This window comes from Ursus americanus, chromosome 8, assembly GCF_024610735.1.
Source record: "Ursus americanus isolate L20-20 chromosome 8, mUrsAme1.1.p, whole genome shotgun sequence".
Taxonomy (NCBI): Eukaryota; Metazoa; Chordata; class Mammalia; order Carnivora; family Ursidae; genus Ursus; species Ursus americanus.
The window spans coordinates 15,634,192-15,660,180 of record NC_142134.1 but is presented as its reverse complement, the minus strand read 5'-3'; the positions used below and the strand labels follow the sequence as shown (position 1 = coordinate 15,660,180).

The 25,989-nt window shown below is 42.1% G+C and overlaps 1 protein-coding gene across 2 annotated transcripts in view; it reads left to right on the top strand.

Moving 5' to 3' along the window:
* AFF1 (ALF transcription elongation factor 1) overlaps positions 1-25,989 on the top strand; it is a 193,762-nt gene that overhangs the window by 4,642 nt on the left and 163,131 nt on the right. For both annotated transcript variants that reach the window (XM_087864008.1, XM_045791433.2), the window contains exon 2: positions 9,186-9,259. In XM_087864008.1, the coding sequence (XP_087720134.1) occupies positions 9,222-9,259 (38 nt within the window). In that variant the 5' untranslated portion in view covers positions 9,186-9,221. The remainder of the gene's footprint in view (positions 1-9,185; positions 9,260-25,989) is intronic.

Genomic DNA, 25,989 nt, shown 5'->3' with positions numbered 1-25,989 from the left:
GACATGTGATGTTTATTTGTACCATATAAAGATCCTTACCTTCCTAAAAAATTATATGCAAGGGCTTATGAACCATCTCCCTTAGTGTTTGAAATCTGCTAATCAAGTTTTGAAAGGTCAGTCACGTCCCTAGTGAATCAGGATATACCCATACCATTTCCTTCCGTCTTATAGATTCAGTGACTATATGCAGTGCAGCAGTGGTTTTCAAACTTACATTGTCAGAATCTTCTGGAAGACTTGTTAAAACATGTTTCCCATACCACCCCCCACCCCCTGCCCCAGCCCAGAGTTTTGACTCAATAGGTCTGGCGTAATGCCCAAGAGTTTGCATTTGTAACATGTTCACAGGTGATATTGATGATGTTAGTTCTGGAACTACACTTTGAGAACTGCCATATAGCAGAGAATTTAAAAATTTAAGAGCATGGTTACTGAACCAGACAGCTTGGGCTTAAATCTTGCATATGCCACCTACTAGCTGTCATGCCTTAGGCAAATTACTTAATTTTTTGTCAAAAACTGTGAAGGCTCTGAGATTTTACCCTACTTTCAAGGTAACAAGTTAACCTGCCACAGTTTCATGGACTCCTGGGAGTGACTTTGTTGCTCATAATAATAGCTGTAGCCAGAGTGTCAACATTTTCTCACACTGGTTCCCTAAGCCCCAGTTTCCAAAGTGAGATGTGGAGAGAGTCAGATGACACCTGGAAACAAAATGGGTTGCATTATAGGAGAGAATCCTGAGTTTAGGGAATCCTAATCTTTTATAATGGGCAGTAAGCATGCCTGCCCTTTGCTCCAGAGGAGGAGACATTATTTTGTTTATACTGAGCAGTAAACATGCTGCCCTGTGCTGTAGGAGACACTATCTCTATTTTCCAAGTCTGTTCTCTATACAAACATCCTTGAAAATTGTCTAGAACAAAGACAATTGGTGCCTCTGCTTGTACAATATGCAGAAATGCCATGGGTCCCTGGAGGATTGGTTTCTAACACTTTTCCATTCCCTTACAAGATGGGGTTAATAAAACTGTTATTCCTAATAAGGTCTCCCTTACTGGGTAGTTGAGTAGATTAAAGGTACTAAAATTTGGCAAGTACTTGGGGCAGAGCATAATACGTGCTACATAAATATTTCCTGTTATTACTCCTGAAGGAAAAAATGTGTGTGTGTGTGTGTGTGTGTGTGTGTGTGTGTGTGTCTTAATGGTAAGTATTACCTTACAAGATGAAATAATTGCTTTACCGAGTATCCCTCACTTTGAGTTTGTTCCGAGGAACTTCTTTAATGGGTCTGCATTTTAAAATGGGTTAATGCATCATTTTACCAGCCCGTGGGGAGTGAAGCAGAAACATTTATTGCCAATACTCATGTGTGTTCTCATGTTTCTCTGCCTCATTATGATTACATAGAATCATGTGACTAATTCTGGGGTGCCTGGCTCGCTCAGTGCAAGGAGCATGAGACTCTTGAAGAGTATGCAACTCTTGATCTCGGAGTCGTGAATTTGAGCCCCATGTTGGGTGTGGGGATTACTGAAAACAAAACAAAAACAAAGAAACATTTGAAAAAAAAAAAAAGTCATGTGACTAATTCTGTCCAGTGGGGTGTCTGTGGGAGTAACATGTGTTTCTGAGCTGAAGCATTTAAGTGGCTCTCATGAGACCCTCCAACTCTCTTTTTCTATGGCACACCCTGAGGCCACATTTTGAAAAAGTGGAGATTCCAACAGTTTGGGTTTCTCAATGTGGAGAAAAGCTCTTTGCCCTCTTTCTTACCCCAGCACACCAATATGCAATGGACATGAAGAGTGAGTATGAAATAAGCCTTTGTTCTGTTAAGACACTGAGATTTTGAGGTTAATTTGCCACTACAGATCCTATCTTCCAGTGCCTATATATAAATATAATACCTACCTGCTGTGAGAAACTTGACGATTATTTTAAAAGCTAGGGTCTGGGTGTGTGTATATATATATATATATATATATATACATACATATATATGTGTGTGTGTGTATATATATATGTATATATATATGGAGCTAGACTTAGCAGCTTGCATTCTGTGGAGAGGATATGAGCAGTTAACATTTGTTTACTTTTATTATTTTGCATAAAATAATTTCAGATGGTAAGTACTATGAAAAATAAGTTGGCCAGCACTGTTACTTTCCTTCCCAATGCCCATTCCCATTTTTGTTGTTGTTAAAAGAACCTTAATTGTGTGTGGGACTACATCGTGCCTAGTTTTAGGTGATAGATCATGCTTGTTCTTGGCCAGTGCTAACAATTTGTAACCTGACTTACCTGCGTCCCCTGCAGCTTTAGGAGGCCATGTGACCTAGCTCTGGTTTTTTTTGAGATGCAAGGTCTTAGGGAAGGATTTTCCTTTCCTGACAAAAGGAGAAAAATGTGGCTGGCCTAGCCGCACCTTTCTCTTCTCATCTTCTTCCAGCCTTTAAAGTAGGTAAGATAATCTGGTTATGGCAGCAGCCTTTTTGTACCATGAGGTGACAAGCATAAAGACAAGACACTAAATATGGCGGAGCAGAAAGAGCCAGAGTTCTTGGTGGCCTCATTGAACAGCTAACACTATACCAGTAGCCCTCTTCTGGACTTGCTATGGGAGTATAAGCTTCCATTAATGAAGCAGTTGTTACCTGGCAGCTAGACACATTCCTAAGCCGTGTAGATTATAATGGAGTTGAGAGTGGTTGGCTGGAGGATAAGGTTGAAGGCACAATAGTACTACATTAGCTACTGTAACCGGGAAGGTGTCTTTGAGAATGTATCATTGAGCAGAGATCCAGATGATGAGAGGGAGCCAACAAGTGGGAAATGGATACTTGTGGTTGGGGTAGCACTGGAGTCCTCTTGAACAAGGATTTTGAAGTGAAGAGACAGTTGGGGAAATGCATTATGGCTTTCTAAGCTATGGGTGCCACGTGTTATTGCAGAGCTAAAGGAACTGTGAGTGATCAGATCAGTTTAGGGCCTTGGGAGATGATGATCTGCTTGGGGCAGAGTTCGGGAGAATGCCGACGAAAACAGTGTATGATCCATGACTCAACTCTGACACATTGCCTGTTACCAGGAGACTGTTAACTCCTAGAGGAATGTGTGGGGAAGGGGAAGGGAAGTAGACTTGACAGGGACTACTGACCAGTCCACAGTCCCTCTGGAATCCGAACGGAGTTCTTTTCCTCATATTCTCCTTTGGGAACTGGGTCATGGTCACGGGGCTTTGAGACCTGCTTATCTCTGTTGTCATTGAAAAGCAATATATGGATTCTTCCAGGCATGTGTTTTGATTGGCAGCAAAATAACCAGAACAACAACTACTATCATTTCACTGAGTGCTTAACATGAGCCAGGCATTGTGCTAAAAATATTACACGCATTTTATTGAACCCCATGACATCCCATGAAGCCCCATATTACTGATGAGAGAGCTGAGACCTTAGGAAAAAAATAGTAATTTCTTTGAGATTTTATAGCTAGTCGGTTGCAAAGCAGGCCTTTCAACCAGCTTGTCATAAGCACTTCTGAGAGTAGGTTCCCTAGAATGTGCTAGGTTTGGAAGCCCTTAAAAAATGAAGGAGAAACATTTTTTTTACTTGAATTATTTGCTATTTTGGTGAGAAAAGCAATGTGATATACATGACTTTTTTTTTTTTTTAAGATTTTATCTGTTTATTTGAGATAGCACATGCAGTAGGGAGGGGGGAGTGGCAGAGGCAGAGGGAGAAGCAGCCTCTCCACTGAGCATGGAGCGGGACCTAGGGCTTGATCCTAGGACCCTGGAGTGAGCTGAAGGCAGACGCTTATCTGACTGAGCCACCCAGGCACCCCGACATTTTTATTTCTTTTCTTTTTTTTTTTTTTAAGATTTTATTTATTTATGTGACAGAGAGACAGCCAGCGAGACAGGGAACACAGCAGGGGAGTGGGAGAGGAAGAAGCAGGCTCCCAGCGGAGGAGCCTGATGTGGGACTTGATCCTGCCACGCCAGGGTCACGCCCTGAGCTGAAGGCAGACGCTTAATGACTGCGCTACCCAGGCGCCCCCCCACCCCCCCCCCCCGACATTTTTATTTCTGAATACATTTGTTGCAAGAGACTGGAAGGACTATAGAAGACCTGGCAGGGTACATTCCTAAATGAAACTTACTTGCTTCACTTATATAAAATGTAACATAGATGTTGCTGACTTGAGAGCTGCTCTGTATTCTGCTCCCCCAGCCCAGCTCCACAAGAGCTGCTACGTATTGATTGCCTGTGAAGTGTCAGTGTGCTGGGCATTTTAGCGATAGAATTCACTCTTTTCAGCAATACTGTAAAATTTGCTAGTTTCCATTTTACAGATGGGAACACTGGGGGTGGTAGGGTTTAATTTGCCCGAAGTGATCACCTGTCTCCCTTGAACCTGTCCTCTGCTCTGCTCTACAGCCAAGTTGGTACTTTCTCTCTTTTTTTTAATAGGAGGATTTTAAACTGCCTACTCCCCCCCCATCACATTTTGTCTTTGTAATCTATGGAAATAATATTAAAAAATGTGTGAAAACTTAAGGAAGACCTTCTGATTTCAATATTTATAGGCCCGTCTATTTTCCTGCTAGCCCCTGTAGAGAAAAATATGTTGAAAGAGATAATAAAGAATTCATAGGATACAAAATAGAAGTGGCCCTTTCCAGAGAAGTCACAGTTACCATTTACAGTTTGATACATGTGTGTACACACGTGTGTGCATGCATGCACGTATGTGTGTATGGTGCATAAACAAAAAGCATTTTTAAGCAAATTGGCTCACATTGTACATGTTACGCATCTTGTTTAGATAAATGTATTCTTTTTGATGTTCTGTTGCATCTCATGATGTATCATAATTGATTGAACCATTTGTGTCGGCGTGTATTAAGTTGTTACCAGTTTCCTTAATGTCATAAACAATATTTTATTGCACATAATTCCTTGTACACACGTGACTATATTTTTATTTTGTTTTGGGGTTTTTTGGTCTGTTTTTTAAAATTTAAATTTAAATAATTAACAAATGTATTATTGGTTTCAGAGGTACAGGTCTGTGGTTCATCAGTCTTATATACTACCTAGTGCTCATTATATCACATGCTCTCCTTAATGTTCATCACCCAGTTACCCCGTTCTTCCACCGCACCTCCCCTCCAGCAACCCTCAGTTTGTTTCCTAAGATTAAGAGTGTCTTACGGTTTTTGTCTCCATCTCTAGTTTTGTCTTGTTTTATTTTTTCCTCTCTTCCCCTATGATCCTCTTCCTTGTTTCTCAAATTCTGCATATCAGTGAGATCATATAATTGTCTTTCTCTGCTTGACTTATTTCACTTAGCATAATACTCTCTAGTTCCATCCACGTCGTTGCAAATGGCAAGATTTCATTTTTTTTGTGATAGCTGCGTAATATTCCATTATATATACACACACCATATCTTCTGTCCATTCGTCTGCCGATGGACATCTGGGCTCTTTCCATAGTTTGGCTATTGTGGACATTGCTGCCATGAACATTGGGGTGCAGGTGCCCCTTTGGATCACTACATTTGTATCTTTGGGATAAATACCCAGTAGTGCAATTGCTGGATCATAGGGTAGCTCTATTTTCAACTTTTTGAGGAACCTCCAGACTGTTTTCCAGAGTGGCTGCACCAGCTTGCATTCCCATCAGCAGTGTACGAGGGTCGCCCTTTCTCCTCATTCTCACCAGCATCTGTTGTTTCCTGACTTGTTAATTTTAGCCATTCTGACTGGTGTGAGGTGGTAGCTCATTGTGGTTTTGATTTGTATTTCCCTGATGCTCAGTGATGTTGAACATTTTTTTTTTTTATGTGTCTGTGGGCCATTTGGATGTCTTCTTTGCAGAAATGTCTGTTCATGTCTTCTGCCCATTTCTTGATTGTTCTTTGGGTATTGAGTTTGATAAGTTCTTTATAGATCTTGGATACTAGCCCTTTATCTGATAAGACATTTGCAAATATCTTCTCCCATTCTGTTGGTTGCCTTTGGTTTTGTTAACTGTTTCCTTTGCTGTGCAAAAGCTTTCTATCTTGATGAAGTCCTAATAGTTCATTTTTGCTTTTGTTTCCCTTGCCCTTGACGATGTGTCTAGTAAGAAGTTGCTGTGGCTGAGGTTGAAGAGATTGCTGCCTGTGTTTTCTAAGATTTTGATGGATTCCTGTCTGACATTTAGGTCTTTCGTCCATTTTAAGTCTTATTTTTGTGTGTGGTGTAAGGAAATGGTCCAGTTTTGTGACTAGATTTTTAAGAAAGATTCTTTGAAAGAGACATTAACTGAAGCATATACTAATTTCCTTTCTTAGCAGTGGTGTAGGTTAATAACTTCCTGACTACAGTTTTCCTTTCTTAGCAGTGGTGTAGGTTAATAACTTCCTGACTACAGTAGGCCTCCATTCCAACCTAATGTAACCTTGTGAGTTGCATGGCTACTCCATAAGCCTTGTAAATCATACATCAGCACCTAAACAGTCTTTCACGGGCTGAATTTGGTTTTTCTGGTGGGACGTAATTGAGAGACAGTAATCTGGCAATGCAGACTCCTTGCACCTGCCTCTGTGGAAAGCCTTCTGGCAAATTAAAGAATAAAATATTTGAGTTGAATAGACAAGTTCCTGGCTGTGCCCTGGGGCCAGATCCCTCAGAGAATGTGTCTCTTTCACTTTGTACTGTATCCAGGTGCCCAAGAACCCAGTGGTGAGACCCACAGATTTGTCCGACCTCTTCAGTCTTGGACTTGTCAATCCCTAGGACAGTTAAAAAGAACAGACTTTTAAAGATTTATTTATTTATTTGAGAGAGAGGGCGAGAGAGCAAGAGCGCACGTGCGTGCGTGAACACGAGCACATGCGAGGGGTGGGGCAGAGGGGGGAGAGAATCCTCAAGCGGGCTTCCCGCTGAGCACAGAGCTCATTGTGGGGGCTCAGTCCCCGAACACTGAGATCATGACCTGAGCCAAAATCAAGAGTCAGCTGCTTAATTGACTGAGCCACCCAGGTGCCCCCAAAATAGACTGTCTAGAGAATGGTTTTAGGTTCCCAGCAAAATTGAACAGAAGGTAAAGAGATTTCCCATAGACCTCCCTGACTCCCCCGACCCTCCTCCCTGCCCCCATGCACAGCTTCCCCATAATCATCTCCCAGCAGAGTGGTATATTAGTTACAAATGATGAATTTGCATGGACACATCATTATCACCTAGAGTTCTAGGACCATCTTTCACTGCAGTTTGGTGTGGCTTGACCCTCATTTCTTTTAGGTCTTTGTTCAAATGTTACATTCTCTGATCACCCTGTACAAAATTGCAGCACCTGACCTTGGTTCCTTGCTGGCCCTCTACACTTTCGTTTTTCTCTATAGCACCTTTCAATATCTAACATCTATGTATTTTTCTTATGTGTCTTCTTTGCTAAACTCCTATAGTTTGCAAGCTCAGTGATGGCAGGTCTGTTTTCTTCCCTCCTATTCTCTGTACGTGACTTAGAGTAGATGCTCAGGAAACACTTGCTGGCTTAGTGACTAAATGAACAAATTGGGGAACTCAGGACCATTCTCAAGGTCGGTGTTCCTCCACAACCCAGCCTACCCCCTCCCTCCCTGCCCTCTTGCTCTCCAGCAAGCCCCAGGGAAGGCAGTGTTGGGCTGCAAGCAGATGGGCATCTTGATTGGTAGGGTCATGTGGGAGACTGCCATCCCGGACTCTGCCGAAGCCTTTACAGTGTTATGAAGAATAATGCTGAAATGGTACACTGTTTTATCGACCACCTGCTGTGTGCCAGCCCTACATGTCAAGAGAGAGGGAGCAGCAAAGGGGGTGAAGGGAGGAGGGGGAGTAATGGCGGTAAAAGGAAGGGGGAAAGAGGGTAGAGAAAGAGGGGAAAGGGAAATAAAAGTGTGTTGGAGAGAGGGAGAGTGAGAGAGAGTAAGGGGCAGGGGTAGTGGTGGGCTGGGGGGAATGATTGGGATTTGAGTTGGAGAATTTAGCAGGTTGGAGGAGTGTGCTACCCCAGAGCGTGTTTGACCCTGAAAAACTTAGAGCTCTACAGTGTGAGTTTCATTAGAATATTTGTAGCATCCATGCTGCATTCTTTCTTGGGGGGAGGAGATGGAGTGACAGTGATAACTACTGGTGTGGAAACATTGTGGTCAGCAATTTTAATTTCATGGAGGAGGAGATAAAAGACCTTATCAGGTGTGAGTAAAGCTGGACTGTATTCAGTGTTTCAGCTGGCCGGAAGTGTAACAGTTAGCCTCTTAAACGTAAGAGGCAATCTAAAACGGTTACAAATTTAGTGGGTTTTCATTTGTATCACATGGTTTGTTAAATCTGTACCAAGATAATTTGTAATGGATCCTTTGCCTAAGGATGTTTGGAAAAATTGAAACTATTTAAAGCAAGTTAGGAGAAGTGCAATAAATTTACAAATACATACAAGAAGGGGAAAAGGAAACAGCTGTTGATAGTGTTAGAGAGAGAGGTTGTTTCTAGAGATACACAGGACAGTACCAAGGCTATCTTCCCAGGTTGTATAACTTTTTCTCTTTCTCTTTCTTTCTTTTACGATTGGCTCTTATTTGGCCTATTTTTTTATTTAGTATTGAATTCTTGGGTAAAGATCAACTGGCTGATTTCCCTTCTTGTGCATACTCTTACCTCTCTACCTTTTGATTCTAGGGAGGGTGTTCGCATAACCTGTTACCTCAGGCAAATTACTTAAAACCGAGTTTCAGTTTTTCTATTTATAAAATGAGTTATTAGTAGATGGGGTGTTAGCATTTACCTTGCAAGTTGATTTTAATGTTTACATGAAATGCCATTTTAAAAGGGCCCAACACAATGCTTGGCAACAGTGGACACTGGGGAAAAGTTATTTCTGTTCTTCCTCCTCATGATAAACTTGTGCATATTTCTTCTTGCTGAAATGGCTTTGAGTAGCCGCCTCGAAATTAGAAGTACATTTGGCCTTTGGTATATGGTAACCAGTTTGTTCCTATAACTTGAGAGTTGATGAAGAACCCACTCTAATTCCAATGGGAACACTGACTTCTGTTTCCAGTAAGATTTTCCTGCAAGTCCTGTGTACCTGTGAGTTTACTGATGGGCTGATATTCACAGGTTGCTCTTTCTCTTTCAGATGAACAGACTTGTCATTTTCCACTGACCGGCAGCAATGGCGTTTACGGAAAGGGTCAAGAGCAGCAGCAGCAGGTAACGGTGAAATCCATGATTCAAAAATGTGACAATATTTAAGTTTATAATGTTTTTTTCAAAGAATAAGCTTGATGCTTTTCATTTTTACCATGCAAGACACTATGGGAAAATTTCGGTATTCTCTGCATGAAGCCAAACCTGTTAGACTGGCTCCATATTTTCTTTCAACCTAGTACTTTCTGAGCCTCCTAACTCATTTCCTTAACATACAGATGTTATGGTAGATCAGCACCCTAATTCTGTGTTCAGATATTGGTCCGTATTACACAGCTTTGGAGAAACGAGCCACCTGTTCATGAAATCCACCTTCTCCTGAAAGCTTGGAAGGCAGGGATTCGGTCAGTGACGTTTACTGCTTTCAGATCTCTCCCTCCGATTGTGCGCAAATCGGTAACTTCCTTCTTGCGTGTCCTAAATGATCACGGTTGGCCGAGGGGAGCATGTTAACGTCCTGAAGTGGTTATTAAGAATAACTCATTTGCTATCCAGAGGGAATTCTTAATGTCACTGATCAATTTTTATTTATACTGTGAGATATTCAAAAACGTTAATGTGTGAGACATGTTGACTCAAACTTAACTCATATTTATTGAGTAACAGATGATGGTGCCCCCAATTCTGGAAGGTCCTGCCTGGATGCTGTCCTACTTCCCTTTTCTGGTTCGTTTAGGAAACTCTTCCTCTATCCCAGGCGGCCCTGGCGGTACTGTTAGACGGGGCGCACTGTCCTCCCCCGCAGAGGAAGGCATGTGACCAGGGTGCAGCAGCTTGCATTCTGCTAGAACTCGGGGAGGCTGTTGTCAGCCGTCTTTAGGCTTGTTCATTATGTTCGGTTACACATAAGTCTTAAATTTTTATGCAGTTAAATGTCTTGTCCTTTATGGGTTCTGGTTTTGATTGTGCTTAGAAAGGTCTTTCCAGCTCCGAGATTGTGCAAATAATGTCATGTGTTCTCTGCTGGCACTTGAATGGGTTCATTTTTTGCATTTAAATCAGAACTTGTGAGCTGGTGGCCTCTGGGACAGATCTGGTCAACAGATGGGTTTTGTTTGGCCCCTCACAGTGTTCTAAAAAAAATAGATCTGCCAGTGTGTTTTACATAACCATCTAGACTTCCATCTTTTCTTTAAAAAATTAGGAGTTAACAGCATTGGGCTTGCACTGCCGTATGGCAGCTACTCAGATATGATTGAATAGCCTCTGCTCTTTTCCACGAGGCATGAGCTTAGATGCGTTCTGATTCAGAGCTTTCCAAATGGTGTGTCGTGAGTGCGCTCCAGGTGTGCCAGCATGTTCATCCTCAGCCTGCAGGTCAGCCAGACTCCGAAATTCCCGCCTGTTTCCTCCTGCAGACATCCGCTTTGTCAGGTTGCCCCAGAAAGACTTGATTTCTAGTTCACTACAGTTTCCACACGGTTGGATTCACATTTACTTCACTGCTTAGCCCTCTTAGCCTGTGACCCATGTCAGATTTTGGACTGTTAAATTTTTTAAATTTTTAATTAATTAATTTTTAAATTGAGTTTTCTGTCCAATGTGGGGCTTGAACTCACAACCCTTAGATCAGGAGTCACATGCTGTACTGACTGAGCCAGTCAGATGCCCCAGATCTTGGACTTCTCAATATTTTGATCTGTCTGTAATTAATTTTAGTGTAAGTGTGTGCTGTACATTCCCGTGTTATTAGGAAAATGAGAAGCCCAAGGGATGTTAGGAAGCTATTTTTTATTTTTTAATTTATTTAATGTTTTAAAAGGCTTATTTATTTGAGAGAGAGTGCGTGTGAACACGTGAGCTGGGGGTGAGGCAGAGACAGTGGGGGAGAGAGAATCTCAAGCAGACTCTCTCCTGAGAGGGGAGCCCAACACAGGGCTCCATGTCAAGACCTGACATGACCTGGGTTGAAATCGAGGCAGATGCTTAACCGACTGAGTCACCCAGGTGCCTCGGGAGCCATTTTTTTTTTTTTTAAAGGCAAAAGTCTAGCCAGTTGAATGTTTCAACATAATTTATTAAATCATCTATCTTTTCTCCATTGAGTGCTGTGTCTAAATTCCATCACATTCCTGAGTCTTTTGTTGGACTTTTTTGTTCCATCGATTGTTTCTCCTGGCAATGGTGCCCTGCTATTTCACTGTATTTTCATAGATCTTAATATTCAGGCACTTCTTTGTCATTATTTTTCATTTTTAGAATTTTGATAGTTATTCACATCTGATTACATTTCCACACTTCCTCTGAAGTCATTAGTCCTTTTCTAGAAAAGTGTTGGCATTTTGAATCAGGTTCCTTTGAATTTCATCAGTTAGGGAGAATTGAATTCAATAGCATATTAAAACTGTGTCTTCCTACAGGGAATCTAAGTATCAGAATGGTGAACTTTTAAGAGGATGAAGAAATTTTAAATTTCAACTGTAAGATTTTTGTGGGCGTATGATTTTTCAAAAATTTCTAGTTGTTGACATTGCATCCGATATAATTTCTAGTAGAAAAATCAATTATAATACAGTATTATCAGTGGCAAGATTAAAAAGTATTTTGTGTTCTATTACTTACAGATGTTTGCTATTGTTAATTATTAGGATGGGTAAATGGCATTTATAGTAACATTCTGGCAGTTATAGAACCAGTTTTATTATTTCAACTCATAACCTCCCTGATGCGCTCCTTTTAGTTTTAATACCCAGTACAAGTGATAACGCTAGGGGAAGTCCTGCATGGAGCTCAGTTTTTAATATAGATCAGTAGCTCACTGTTTAAATGTTTAATCATGACAGGTTAATCTTTTAGTAGTCCAGGAAAAAGCCCATCAAATTCACGTGGAACTGGTCCAGGGCTAGCGTGTACTTGAAAGGAAACAGATGTGTATTGAGTGTGCAACTCTAATTGTTCAAACTAACCAGAAGCCTGAGTGTGAGCCCTTACTTTGCTCAGGGCTATCAAAAGTCATAAGCGTGGGCAGAATATTAATGTAATGTGTAAAGACAATATTTGTTTTGGTTCTTATAAATAATAGGCTTATTCTCTGATTTGCAGATTTACCAGCATTAGACACTCACTAGTGAATCTCCGCTCACTTACATTTAGCCCCACCTTCCTTTCCCCTCCTTTCTTTTTGTTCTTTCTAAAAATTGTTATTATTGGAGTATAACAAACTGAATAGGGCAGACGTTATTAGTACAGTTCAGTGCGTTTTCACAAAGTGAACACACTTGTGTAACTGATCAAGTGGCAATACCAGCTCTCCAGAAGCCTCCTCTTGTCCCCTTTCAGCTACTAACTCCCTCACAGGCTGCCACTCTTCTGACTTCTAACACCATGAATTTGTTTTGTTTGCTTTTAAATTTTATTTAAATTTAATCATATAGTATACATTTTATGTGTTCTCTTCAAAGAATTTCGATGTTAGTTTTATTCTATTTCATAAATTTGAGTATCTTTAACTTTTAAATATCTCAATTTTTTTAATAGTAAACTATGTTAGGTGTATTTTATATAGTTCCATATATAAGAGTAGGTACTTCTTACACAGATTTTAGGAGATCTGCTGAGATATGCTTTTCAGTATTTGGGAAGATTTGAAAGATTGAATTTTTGAATGCTGAATTCGTATTATAGTACTGTACTCTTAGAAGCTCTCCTTCCCCGGGAGAGTCCGAAATAATGTTAACTCTCCGAGAAGAGTCCTCAATTAGTAAGGAAGCTACAAGGTGTTAAGCTGATTAACACCTATTATATGGACAGATTTTCTTTGTGTGAGTCCATCAGGGGCCTAACTTCCAGATACTTACTAGAGAGATTAATGGCTGGAGGCCATGTTTTCCAGCAACAGGGATTGGCCTGGGCATTGTAACTACTCCACACCTGGAGTGTGAACTGGGGAGCTAGGAAGGTTTCCTGTATTTGCCAAGCAAGTAGTTTAAGGCCTGATTTACGAGTGCAGTAATGTTTCCTATATAGAACTCATTGTATCCCTTTATTTTAGAAAATGGTTCCTAATCATTAAGTATGTGACATTGTCATAAGGGGTTTAAGATGAGTCACTGGGTTTGATGGGCTTAGAAGTGTTTGGTTTCAGACTTACCCCAGACCTGAGGAAATCTTTTTCAGAATTAGTTATCTCGAAGGGACACTTAAATTTGGGGGGAGGGAGGCTAAACTGTAGAAATACTGCATAATTTCCACCAGTAAAATCCGGTTGGACTAGTGGTACATCTGTAATAAGCAAGCTGGAGTGGGGGCTTTGTGGTGGGGTCTCTATGTTTAGATCTCTGACCCGCTGCTTACTTGGGCAAAATCGCTCAACTTTTAAAGCCTCGTTAAAATGGGGATAAGAAACAAAAACAGGGATGGGAAGAATAGGTAATGTGTGTAAAGTGCTTATCATAGGACCTCCTACATCGTAAATCCTCAGTAGGTTATTGATTCCACCACTTTGGTGATGACGGCGGAATGGTGGATTTCAGGGGAGTCCGAAGCTTCCTTAATTGTATTTTGAGGGGAAGGGTTTTCTTCAGAGGCAACTTTTTGGATAGAAGGGATTGTTCCATGAGCTACTCCAGGAGTAGCATTCATATGAAGAAGAATGATAGAGGAAACAGACCTTTAAAAACAAAACACAGGGTGTATTTATTTGCAGAGCATGTGGATACACTCACAAGTTTTACTGTGGTCTGTTTTACATATTGGCAGTGGGATTGTCCTAAATCACACACAGAGTGTAAAAAAACACTGCCGCGTAGTATTTTCTTTTCTACAAGTAGCATCGTTTTTATATATTAAAAAAAAAAACCACTTTATGGAGGTGTAATTTACATGCCATTTTAAGTATGCAATTTAATGATTTTTAGTAAATTCACCGAGTTGTGCAACCGTTTCTATAGTCCGTGTTCAGAATTGCACTCCCAGTAGATGAAGCTGCCTGTTTCCCACCCCAACCCCAGGCAGCCATTAATCTACTTAATAGTTTTGCCTGTTTTGAACATTTCATATAAATGCAATCATATAATATGGGTTTTTTTTTTTTTTTGTGACTTGCTACTTTCACTTAGCATAGTTTTCAGGACTCATCCATGTTGTAGTGTGTGTCAATATTTCATTGTTTTTTATTGCCAAATAATCCGTTGTATGGATATACCAGTGTTTTATTTACTGTCCACCAATTGATGGACATTTGGGTTGTATCCACTTTTTGGCTATTATGAATAATGTTGCACATATGTTTTCATTTCTTTTGGGTAGATATTAGAAGTGGAATTACTTTCTTGCAAGGTAGATTCATGTTTAGTGTTGTTTTTTAAAATTTTATTGTTTTTTTAAAGATTTTATGTATTAGAAGGAGAGAAGGAAGGGTTAGAGGGAGAAGCAGACTCCCCCCTGAGCGGGGCAGGGGTGGGGGAGCTGGATGCAGGACTCGCAGATCATGACCGGAGCTGAAGGCAGATGCTTAACTGACTGAGCCACCCAGGCGCCCCTAGAGTCATCTTTAGATTATTCTAAGTTCCGGTTCACTGTGCTAGTGGGTCAGTTTCAGATTCATTTGCATATGGTTTTTCTCTTCTCCTTCAGCCCTGAACTCTACTAGTGCTGAGAATTGGAAGAGAATGGGTTAATGTTATTTAGTGACTTCTGTGTAATGGATACTAGTCTAGGTAGTTGGCATGATATCATTTTAGGTGATACTTTGGTCTGTGGTGGTGGATAAGGTGAACATTGAGTTAAATTGTTTGGGATTACACCATCTTTGTAGGGATCCTAATTTTATGCTATTCCGATTTGGAGAAGAACCTTTTTCTTCTTTTTGGGAGACTTCAATGATAATAACCGTTTTTTCCTGAAGCTGTAGCAGTTAGCCTCTTCAGGAATCTGTGGAACAAGGTTAGGAAGAAGAGAATTTCAGTTCCAGGTTCCTGTGGTTTCTAGAAGCCTGAGGGACATTATTTCAGAATCGGAGTCTTGTTTTCTGTAGCTCATGATAACCCTGTAAAGTGGTCAGATTAGATGGTAATCGGCTTCCTTGTACTGGAGGAAGCAGAGGCCTGGAGAAGCTAATCGCTGAATGTGTGAATCAGACTATGGGGAATGCCGGGGGCAACTAGTTTGTTTTGGCTGTGAAATTCTTAAAGGACTACACAGAATAACATTTAACGTGTGAGGCACTGTGCAGTTGCATTTCTGCCCTTGACCAACAAGTCTGGATGCCTTCGTCAGACAATGCCTTTTCATAAACTGCAATGCAGACTGCCACCATTTTTGTTGCTAAAATTGTAGATGCTCGATTGTGTATGTTTGTGTAAGTAAGATGTTCATAGATATAAAGAAAACGTGTCTTATTAAAGCTATTGAAAGCGTGAGGTCATCCAAGATGTTTTGTGAAGAAGAGAGTCTAAAGGGAGGGAGGGAAAGAAGTCCTGTGCATGGAAGCAGCACTAAAGAAGTCATACGGGCTCTGCTTGGCCTTGGTAATCTGATTTAGTATGGACTTAATCATAGTTCTTGCCTGCTCTCTCCTTTTCTCTCCTTCACTCTAAAAGACATTTTTCAAATAAAAACTTAAGGATATTTTTTCATAGAAATATTCAGACCTTAGTAAAAGTGGAGAGAATATTTCATTATCAAATACCCGTTTCCCGCATTTAACATTTCTCAGTATTTTGCCACACTTTAAAAATTGATCCTTTTTCTTTGCTGAAGTGTTTTAAAGTAAATCCCAGGCCTCAGTTTTTTCACTCCTGCGTACCTTCTGTGCATCCCTAAAAAATATGGATGGTTCCCTACATAACTGTACCCCAGTTTCCTACCTAATAAAATGAACATTTTAGATTCATCTAATGGCTAGCCCATATCAGCATGTCTATTAAAATTAGGGGCGCCTGACCGGCTCAGTGGGTAGAGCACGCAACTCTTGATCTCCAGGGGTTCTGAGTTTGAGCCCCATGTTGGGTATAGAGATTATTTAACAAACACTCTATTAAAGTTATGTGCATCCTGACTCATGTAAGCCAAATGCTTGTGTTGTGTTAGGTTTTCCTTCTTTGTTATTGTTAGAATTTTATTTCCTTATTTTAAATGATCTCTACATCCAGCATGGGGGCTTGAACTTAGAACTGCAAGATTAAGGGTCTCACGCTCGCTCCTCCAACTGAGCCAGCCAGTCTTCATCTAGAGGACCTACCCTCCTTGAGGGGTGGGGGATGGGGACTGACTGGCTGTAGAATTGAGTGGACTGTATGTCCTACATACAGTGGATTTATCGGTTTGTTAATTCTTCATGTTTTTAACTTGTTCTTGTATGCCAGGAATAATTTTACACCCCAACCCCCACCCCAGGGTTGGGGGCACATTTGACAACATCTGGAGAGATTTTGAGTTGTCGTAATCTAATGGGTCAAGGGCAGGAGTGCTAACTATCCTACAATGCGCAGAATGGCCCCCACTACAAAGAATTTTCTGGCTCCAAATGTCAGCATTGCTGAGGTCGAGAATCCCTGTGGTTCTATCCCAGGTATTTCCTGTAGAATGGAAGTGAGCTCTAAAGCTCAGTTGGAGTCAAGATAAGTCTTTTTGCTAAAAATAGTTTAATAGTTCAAGAGTGCTGGTATTGTTCTGTTTTGATCTGGGTGCTGGTTACAAGAGTATGTCTCTGTGAAATGCATGTGTGAGCTGCGCACGTTTAAGAAATTGGAATATAATTACCATACAGTATTATTAGTTTGCGGTGTACGATGTAATAATTCAACAATTCTTCACATTACTCAGTGCTCCTTACGGTAACCGGTAACCGTACTCTTAATCCCCTTTATCTAGTTCACCCCTCCCCCTTCACCTCCCCTCTGGCAACCACTGGTTTGTTCTCTGTATTTAAGAGTCTTGGGTTTTTTTGTCTCTTTTTTTCTTTGTTCATTTGCTTGGTTTCTTAAATTCCACATAGGAGTGAAATCATATAATATTTGTCTTTCTCTGACTTATTCCACTTAGCATTATATTCTCTAGGTCCATCCATGTTGTTGCAAATGGCAGTAAGAGCTGTATACATTTTAAATGTATGCTATATTCTACTTTTTAACGTTCACTTGAAAAAAGGCTTACTAGTCCTGCTGTGTATCTTTCACTACCGCGTTGAATTCTTAGATATGTGAAGAAATCTTTAAATCCTGTTCTCTTTTAAACTTCCTTAATACTCAGTTCCATTTAATGCAAGAGAATGACAAAGATGGCATAAAACAGGTGCCTTGTGACCCAGTTACTGGGATAGTTGAGTGTCTGTTATGGCCAAGTCAGGTAGTTTTCTTGTTCCGGAGCATTGCCAAGAGGGAGAGAACACCTGAAAACAGTGAGTAAAGTTAGGCCACTTGGGCTTTGTCTGAAAGCTTAAAGGAGAGAGAAAGTCCTTTCAAAGGGGATGGTTTTGCGAGAGAGGGTCGCCTTTTGTGAGCAGTGGGGTTTGGGCAAGGGGCATTTGGGGCCGGAAGAACCAGCAAAGGTCGGGAATGGATTAGGGGTGTGCTGGGAATCCTTTCTGGAAAGTTGTCTTAAAGCCAGCTTCTCTTCCCCCATCTCTGATAAATCATTGGAAGGAAAGGCAATGAATTTTTTCTGACAGTTGGTTCTTGCTGGGGCCGGGGCTTCGTTTGCAAATGAAAGGACTGCTGTTGGAGTAGTTGAAATCACAATGGGCCCTGACTCTTTTCACATCAAAGTGTAAAAGAATCTCCAGGGGTGATAAATGGGGGCTGCTGGACTCATTACTTGTAAACAAAGCTGAGGGGTGACCTCTCATTTTTTTTTAATTAAAAGAAAACAGGGTTTCCTAGTGCTGAGTGTGGGGCTGCTCTTCGTTTGAATTCTGACTGCTCACGCTGGAGAAGGTTTCTTTTAAGGTTGTGAGGAGGCGGCCACTGTTACCCCGGGTTTGCCATGACCCCAAATACCGCAGCCGTGCGCCCTGCCCACGTGGTCTCGCAGGTTCTCCTCGCAGATGAAGGTCTGAGTGCGCTGGGGCTGGGTGCAGCGGTGTGCTTGTTGCCAGCAGGGGAACAGGGCAAATTCTTTAGCTCTGTACTCCAAGGAGGTTGAGGGCTTAGACCCTTCCTCTGCTCCTTTTCCCACCCAACCTCAACAGAAAAACGCCCTTGCTCCTGTGCTGTGCAGAAAAAAGTCAGTTTTTAAGTGAATTCTCGGAACTTCGTAAAGAAGTCCAGAGGCTATTGTTTTCAATTTTACTTTTAAAAGTTTAAAGTTCTATTCCTTTTATTTGTGTAGTGCGGGGCTTTGCATGGGACGGAAACCTTTCGCCAAAATGATGGTATTTGAACCCTTTATGTTCACTGTGTATTGAAAGCAACACTACTATGAACACGAATAATCTAGCATTTTATGGAACCAAGACTTGGAAAGTGCTCTGTAAATTCAGTCCCACAAAGTTGAAGGTCCACCTTCGGTAAACTCCCTCCCTTGTGTACCCAACTCCCCATCAAGCTTATCTCTTGCTTGGTTTTCACCTGGCTCCTTTGTTGCTGTTAGTCTAAGCTTCAACCAAATGTTAAACTGAAGGTCAGAGACTGCCCTTTGTAACTAGGGTGGAACTCGTAAGGCTCTGGGCACCCAGGAATTCTAACGTGTTTATTGGCTTTCCAGATGTTTGGTAATCACCTCCTGAGTGTATCTTCCAAAAAAGGGTGAGACTTGAGAAGGGAGCTGAGGTCCCAGCTGGAGGGGAGCAAGCAGGTCCCTGGATGGTGGGTAGAGAAGCAGTCCTCCAGCCCAGGCGATTCAGCTGGAGCTAAGAGTATTGAAGGCTGTCCATTCTCCTCTGATACTAGAAGGCGAGCCTGTGGGAGCCACTGCCGTTAGCACTGCCTTGTGAGCTCAGATGCCAACAGCAGCTAATATTTGATGAGCACAGTGACCAGCATTCGTGCTAAGACGTCTTTATTTGATAGGCATGATTCATTTCGATCTCAGTTTCCTATGAGGCTATATTTTACAGATGAAAAAAGAAAAGGAGAGTCTCGCTAACTGACTCATCAGTGGTTGCTATTCAGGCTACCTACCTTTTAACCCTTAACCCCCTGTTCCATGTTGTCTTGGCAGAAGCTTGCGGCAGGGAAGTACATTCTGAGCTCTGATTTGAAACCATGAGGCTTGGGCCAGAGATCTTCTGGAGTGGACTGTACCTTTTCTGACCCCATAAAGGAGCATGACATCAAAGGTTGCTCCAAGGACAGGGTTTAGCCTGGCTCCCGTAGTCACGGAAACATGCATCCTTTCTGATGAAGGGACAGGGCTGGCTTCTTTACATTGAGGTGTAGACGGAGGAGAGGGGACAAGAAAGGAAGGGCGGGGGCTGGGGTGCCTGATGAGCCAGTGGCAGGAAAAAGATGAATTGAGGGCTAGAGGTGGTGCCCAGCCTGGAGTAAGTTGGGATCTCTGTAGCTCGCCTGCAGCAGAGCTGTTGCCATCCTCGCGGCCAGATGTGTGCTCTCTTGGAGAGCCCCTCGCAGTCCTTAGAGCATTGCACAGATGTCAGGTGGTGGCCCTGGGAGTAAATCAACATCTCAACGGCTTGAAGTTGTAGCAGTTCTCATTTCAGAGTATCTTTTCAACATCCGGTGAGACTTACTTTCCTCCAGTGTGCACTTGATGACTGAGATATGAAATTGTCCTTAATTGAAGAATGGGGTTGTTGATTTTCAAATACAACAGAATATTTAATAGAGGATAGCTGAGACTATATCTTGTATAAAAAAATAGATTTAAAAATACATGCTAGCTTGTAAAAAAACAAAAACAAAAATCAAAGACGTGAGAGCAAAGGCAACGAGGGCAGTGGGGAGGGGAGTGTATTTCAAACAGTTCTTAATGTCAGTGTCACTTTTCCTTTCTGTCCCCGTGTCCTCAGCCTACAGTAGTGACCCAGGTGAGTGGAGTTCTTCCAGGCCCACCAAGACTCTGTCATTGAATTTCACCTGGAGGCAGCTGAAGTTCAAGGGGAAAAGTTTGTTTTGCGATCCCTTAGACCTGGGCTTGAATTCTAGCCCCGCTAGACTGTGTAATGCTGGGCAATTTACTTATTAACCTTTCCAAACTCTACTTCCTTCATCTGTAAAATAAGAATAACGGTGTGGGGCGCCTGGCAGGCTCAGTCAGGAGAGCACACGACTCCTAATCTCAGGGTCGTTAGTTCAAGCCCATGTTGGGCATGGAGCCTACTTAAAAAAAAAAAAAAAGAATTACATGAGATAATGTATTTTTTAAAACCCAGCAGTGTGCCTGCCGTGAGTCGGTATTTAATAAATATTAATTTATTTCCTTTTCTGTTGACCCGCCTTTGAGAATTTTAGTGTTCAGGGCTTGGAGAATTTGAACTCGGGGATGTCCCTAAAACACCTAGTAGGGTTTAAAAGGCTGGGCTCCCCTGGGCGGTATTTGGGAAGTAGCCCTGCTGTGCTCTTGAGACCCAGCTCTGAAACCCCTGGTCAGTGACAGGGGCCTGGCAGTGTGTGAACTGCTTAATCGGCTGTTCCTGCGAGCTGTGGGCTCACGTGATTGAGATTGTTTTTTTTTTTTTTTTTTTTTTAAGTATATGTGCTGCTGAAGCGAGCATGAGAATGATTTTTGTTGTTACTATGGGATTTATATTATTGAGCATTTGGGTAATTAAAAAATGGTAGATGACACTTTGCATTCATTTTTCAATAAAATTCTCACCGCATATTTCCTGTTAAAATGTTACATTAAGAATATACTTTAGGGTATCCATCAAGGTCAGTGTGCCTAACTATACAGAGAGGATATTTAATAATACTTTTTACCATTTTATTTTAAGGAAATAGGTCATTTATTTCCTTTGGGTTAGTTTGATTTTAAATGAAAGATCTTTTCTGTGTTTCTGATAATCCAAGATCCACTCATTCATTCCACAGTGACTTATGCAGATAGGACCTTGATGACACAGGTGTCTCCCAGGAACTAGGGGGAGTGGGTGGGAGGAAAGGAGCTAGATGGGAGGAGGTGAGCTAGTCGGAGCCTATACTAGAGCTTGCATTCTAGTTACTATGTAAAGGTATTACCATCAAGTGGTTTTCATTTAGTCCTTTAAACTTTTTTTTTAAGATTTTACTCATTTATTTTATATATATATATAGAGAGAGAGAGAGAATGCATGTGTGTGTGTGTGTGTGTGTGAGTGAGTTGGGGGAGGAGCAGAGGGAGAGGGAGAGAATCTCAAGCAGACTCTGTGCTGCGTGTGGAGGCCTATGCGGGGCTCGATCCCCTGACCCCAAGGTCATGACCTGAGTCAAAACCAAGAGTCGGATCCTCAACCAGCTGAGCCATCCGGATGCCTCTAGTGCTTTTAAACTTTTTTCAAAGCATTATTAACAGTCTGCTGTTGCAGTTTAACCTCCTAGGTATCTTATAAGGTGAGTAGGGTAGGCTTAAAGAAGTTAAATGGTTTTCCCAACATCCCAGAGTTAATAATAAAACTGTGCCCTTAACTTGCAACGAGTTTCCTGTTACTTTCCCAGCACCCCCCCCCCCCCCCCCCCCCCCCGTCTCGCAAAATCTTAATCATTCTTCCAGGTTCCATTGAAATAATATGTCTTTTTCGAACTCCAATCACCTAAGGAATTCATTTCTCTCACCTTTGTCCTTTTGTGTACTCTCACCGCTGTCCTTTCCTCTGTGCCACAGTTTCATTAACGCTTCTCTTCTCCAAATTCACCCTTCAGTACCTGCTCTGTTACAATAGACTCTAAGCATCTCTCCTTCATAGGGAGCCGGGTGTTGAACTTGGCCAGTAGAGGGTACTGGAGGGACATTGTGGAGTTGGGGAGCTTCTCCTCCTGGTTGCGGTTGCTTCTTTTTGTCAGGCCTGCGGTCCAGTGCCTGAGTGTGAGCACGCACACTGCGTGTGTGCCCATACCCAGTGGCGCTCTGCCTCTGTGCACGCGATCTCTCGGCAGCCTTGCAGCCGTCGCCTTCGTCCTCTCCGTGCAGATGCCGCACACTCCAGGCCTCGTGCTGCAGAAGCGGCCAGCTCCCCCTGTGTACCAGGTTCCGCTGTGCACCTGCCAGCCGCCTCGGCTCCAGAGGATGCTTCCCTGCTGCTGTATTAGCGTAGGCCAGTTACAGCGAACTTACTGGCCACCCAGCCGGCTGCAGCCACGCCCTGGCCAGCGACACCCCAGCTTCAGTTTTGGGGAGGGACTCCTCTTCAAAGTTTATTCTCCCTTGGGCACCCTCTCTCAGCTCTGGGTATGATTTAGAGTTCTCTTTAATTCCTTTGTGAGGGTTGAATTATTTTTTATATTAAATTTCTGTTCACATTATTGTGTGGTTTCTCCTTCCTGATCAGACCCAGACTAATAGGACCTCTAGTGCTTATTTTCCTTCGTCTCAGTGTTATTTCACACATCTGAGTAAATTGTTAACTACTTTGACAGCGGAGGCCTGTTTGATCCCTCAGCGCTATCTCTGTGCTTTGCAAATAACCTGTGATTAATGAGTGGTTGAGTCTGCTGCTGTTCTTGGCTGTCAGAGAGAGAGGATGGTTGTAATGGGTATTCATTTGCTCTTTATGGGAAGGGCAGCTCAAAGTTGTTGCTGTATTACTAATGCGTTCACTTGGGGGTTCTGTGAAATCGGGTCATAGTTGAGGCAATAACTCGGTGGCCCACTTATCGAAAAGTACATTTTAAGGCCTGTGTATAAAGTCTTCAGGACTGTGTAAACAGGGGCGCCTGGGTGGCACAGCGGTTGAGCGTCTGCCTTCGGCTCAGGGCGTGATCCCGGCGTTATGGGATCGAGCCCCACATCAGGCTCCTCTGCTAGGAGCCTGCTTCTTCCTCTCCCACTCCCCCTGCTTGTGTTCCCTCTCTTGCTGGCTGTCTCTATCTCTGTCAAATAAATAAATACAATCTTTAAAAAAAAAAAAAAGAACTGTGTAAACAGCGATTTACTGCTACCTGTTCATCTTCATTGACCTTTAAAAACATTGCTAACAAAACAAAACAAAACCCCAAATTGCTTTAAAGTACAGCAAGCCTTATAGCCAATGGTGCTTAAAAAAATCACACGTCTTTCACTTTTCAGGCTAATTTGTCAATGTCATCTCACAGTAGTGTTGTCTGTTTGGAGCCAGGCTGTTAGGCTTGGGTTAACGGGCAGGTTCTATCCACGTACTTGCTACTCCTTTCCTCTCACCAACGCATTAGCAAAAGAGCAGTAAAGGGTATAGCCCATTGGGGAAAACATCTTTTCCCCTCCGCTTGGCATTCTAAGTCTGTGTCTCGGAAAGCAGTGTAGCCAGAAAAGCAGGAATATTGCCTGTCTTTTGAATATAGGTACTTAGTTATGGTTCAGAAAGGAAATATTGATACTCGGTATCATTAGGATGCTAATGGACATTTTTGAATCAGTAAGAGTTGTTTGGTTCAGCCAGTTTGCTGATTGGCCCTTTACAATGCGTCGCTTTCAGCTCCTGGGTATTTACCTCCGCCTTCCCTTTGCTCATGCCAAGTCTCCTCCGTCAGTGTTCATCTGTCGTTGTCCAGATCTTTGTACTCTTTCCCTATTCCATCCACTCAGATGACCTTTTTAAAATAAAGCAAGATTTCTCTCCTTAATGAAGATAGGATACATTAAAACCCTCAATTTGAAATGTTAGAGGGTAACTATTTATATGGAGCAAATTTTGGTGTTTCTTTTCAAAAGGATTCACATCTGGCATCCTTTGAATCAGGGAATGGTTTTTTGAGCTCTGAGTCTCTCAGAGTATCTCTTTGTAGTAAGAAAGTATCTTGACAATCTGAGAAATACATGCAGTTTCTTTGAAATATATGTAACCTGAACAGAGGAGCTCAGTGTATTATTTTACACTTCAGCAAATGCTCAGCACCTACTGTGTGCAGAGTGCTGCAAGCAAATTGGGCACATGATGGGATATTTCCTTCTCTCCTCCCTGATTCCTTCTCTGGGCCCTTAAGCTGGCTCACAAGCTCTTTACCGTTCTGATTGGCCCCTCCCACTTCCACATGCAACTTCCTTTTCTTCCTGCTTAATAAAAGTTGTCATTCCTCAAACCTTTGTCCCTGACTTGCTTCCTTCTTTTATTAAAAAAATTTTGTGTTATGTGATGTTAGTCACCATACAGTACATCATTAGTTTTTGATGTAGTGTTGCATGATTCATTGTTTGCGTATAACACCCAGTGCTCCATGTAATATGTGCCCTCCTTACTACCCATCACCAGGCTAGCCCATCCCCCCACCCCCTCCCCTCTGAAGCCCTCAGTTTGTTTCCCAGAGTTCATAGTCTCTCATGGTACATTCCCCCTTCTGTTTACCCCCCCCTTCGTTCTTCCCTTCCTTCTCCTTCTGATCTCCCTGCTATTCCTTATGTTCCACAAATGAGTGAAACCATATGATAATTGTCTTTCTCTGCTTGACTTATTTCACTTAGCATAATCTCCTCCAGTTCTGTCCATATTGCTGCAAATGTTGGGTAATCGTTCTCTCTGATGGCTGAGTAATATTCCATTGTATATATGGACCACATCTTCTTTATCCATTCGTCTGTTGAAGGGCATCTCGGCTCTTTCCATGATTTAGCTATTGTGGACAATGCTGCTATGAACATTGGGGTGCATATGTCGCTTCTCCTCACTATGTCTGTATGTTTGGGATAAATACCCAGTAGTGCAATTGCTGGGTCATAGGGTAGCTCTATTTTTAACTTTCTGAGGGATCTCCACACTTTTCCAGAGTGGCTGTACCAACTTGCATTCCCACCAACAGTGTAAGAGGGATCCCCTTTCTCCACATCCTCTCCAACGTTTGTTTTTCTTGCCTTGTCAATATTTGCCATTCTAACTGGTGTAAGGTGGTATCTCAATGTGGTTTTGATTTGAATTTCCCTGATAGCTAATGATTTTGAACATTTTTTCATGTGTCCGTTAGCCATTTGTATGTCTTCATTGGAGAAGTGTCTGTTCATACCTTCTGCCCATTTTTTGATTTGATTATTTGTTTCTCGTGTATTGAGTTTGAGAAGTTCTTTGTAGATCTTGGATACCAGCCTTTTATCTAGTTTCATTTGCAAATATCTTCTCCCATTCCGTGGGCTGCCTCTTTGTTTTGATGACTGTTTCCTTTTGACCTGCTTCCTTCTCATACCACAGATTTTCTCTGTATAGCCTCACTGTGGCTGTCCTACCCACGATAGGTGACTCCCACATCTGGATTTCTAAGCCAGAACTGCGTCCGTGTCAGCCATCCTTGCCCTCTCCAGATTCCTCTCTCTCTCTGAAGGTCGGTCATGCTCTCTCCATCCTAACTTCGTTGCTCCTCCTCAGTAGGGGAGCTACATTATGCTAAGAGGTTCTCCGAATGTTCATTTTGTTCTTTACCTGAAAAACTTCCACGGCTCCCTATCATCTGTTTATAGTTGGATTCCCTTAATGGGGCACCCAAACCTCCATCCTCTGGGCTTCAACCTTTTCTTCAAGTCTCATCTCAGTCACTCCTATCTTTCCACCAACCCTGGGGCCTAGCTGTACAGCAGTACTCACAAATCCCTTTGCAGGCTTTTGTCTTTCAAATTACATCCTTTGGCGTATGCTGTGCATTTCTCCCATCATTGCTTCAATCATCTGTAAGTGCTACCCAGGAAGTACAGGGCTTTACAGGAGCACATGGAAAGGGCAACTAAATGCAGATTTGCAGAAT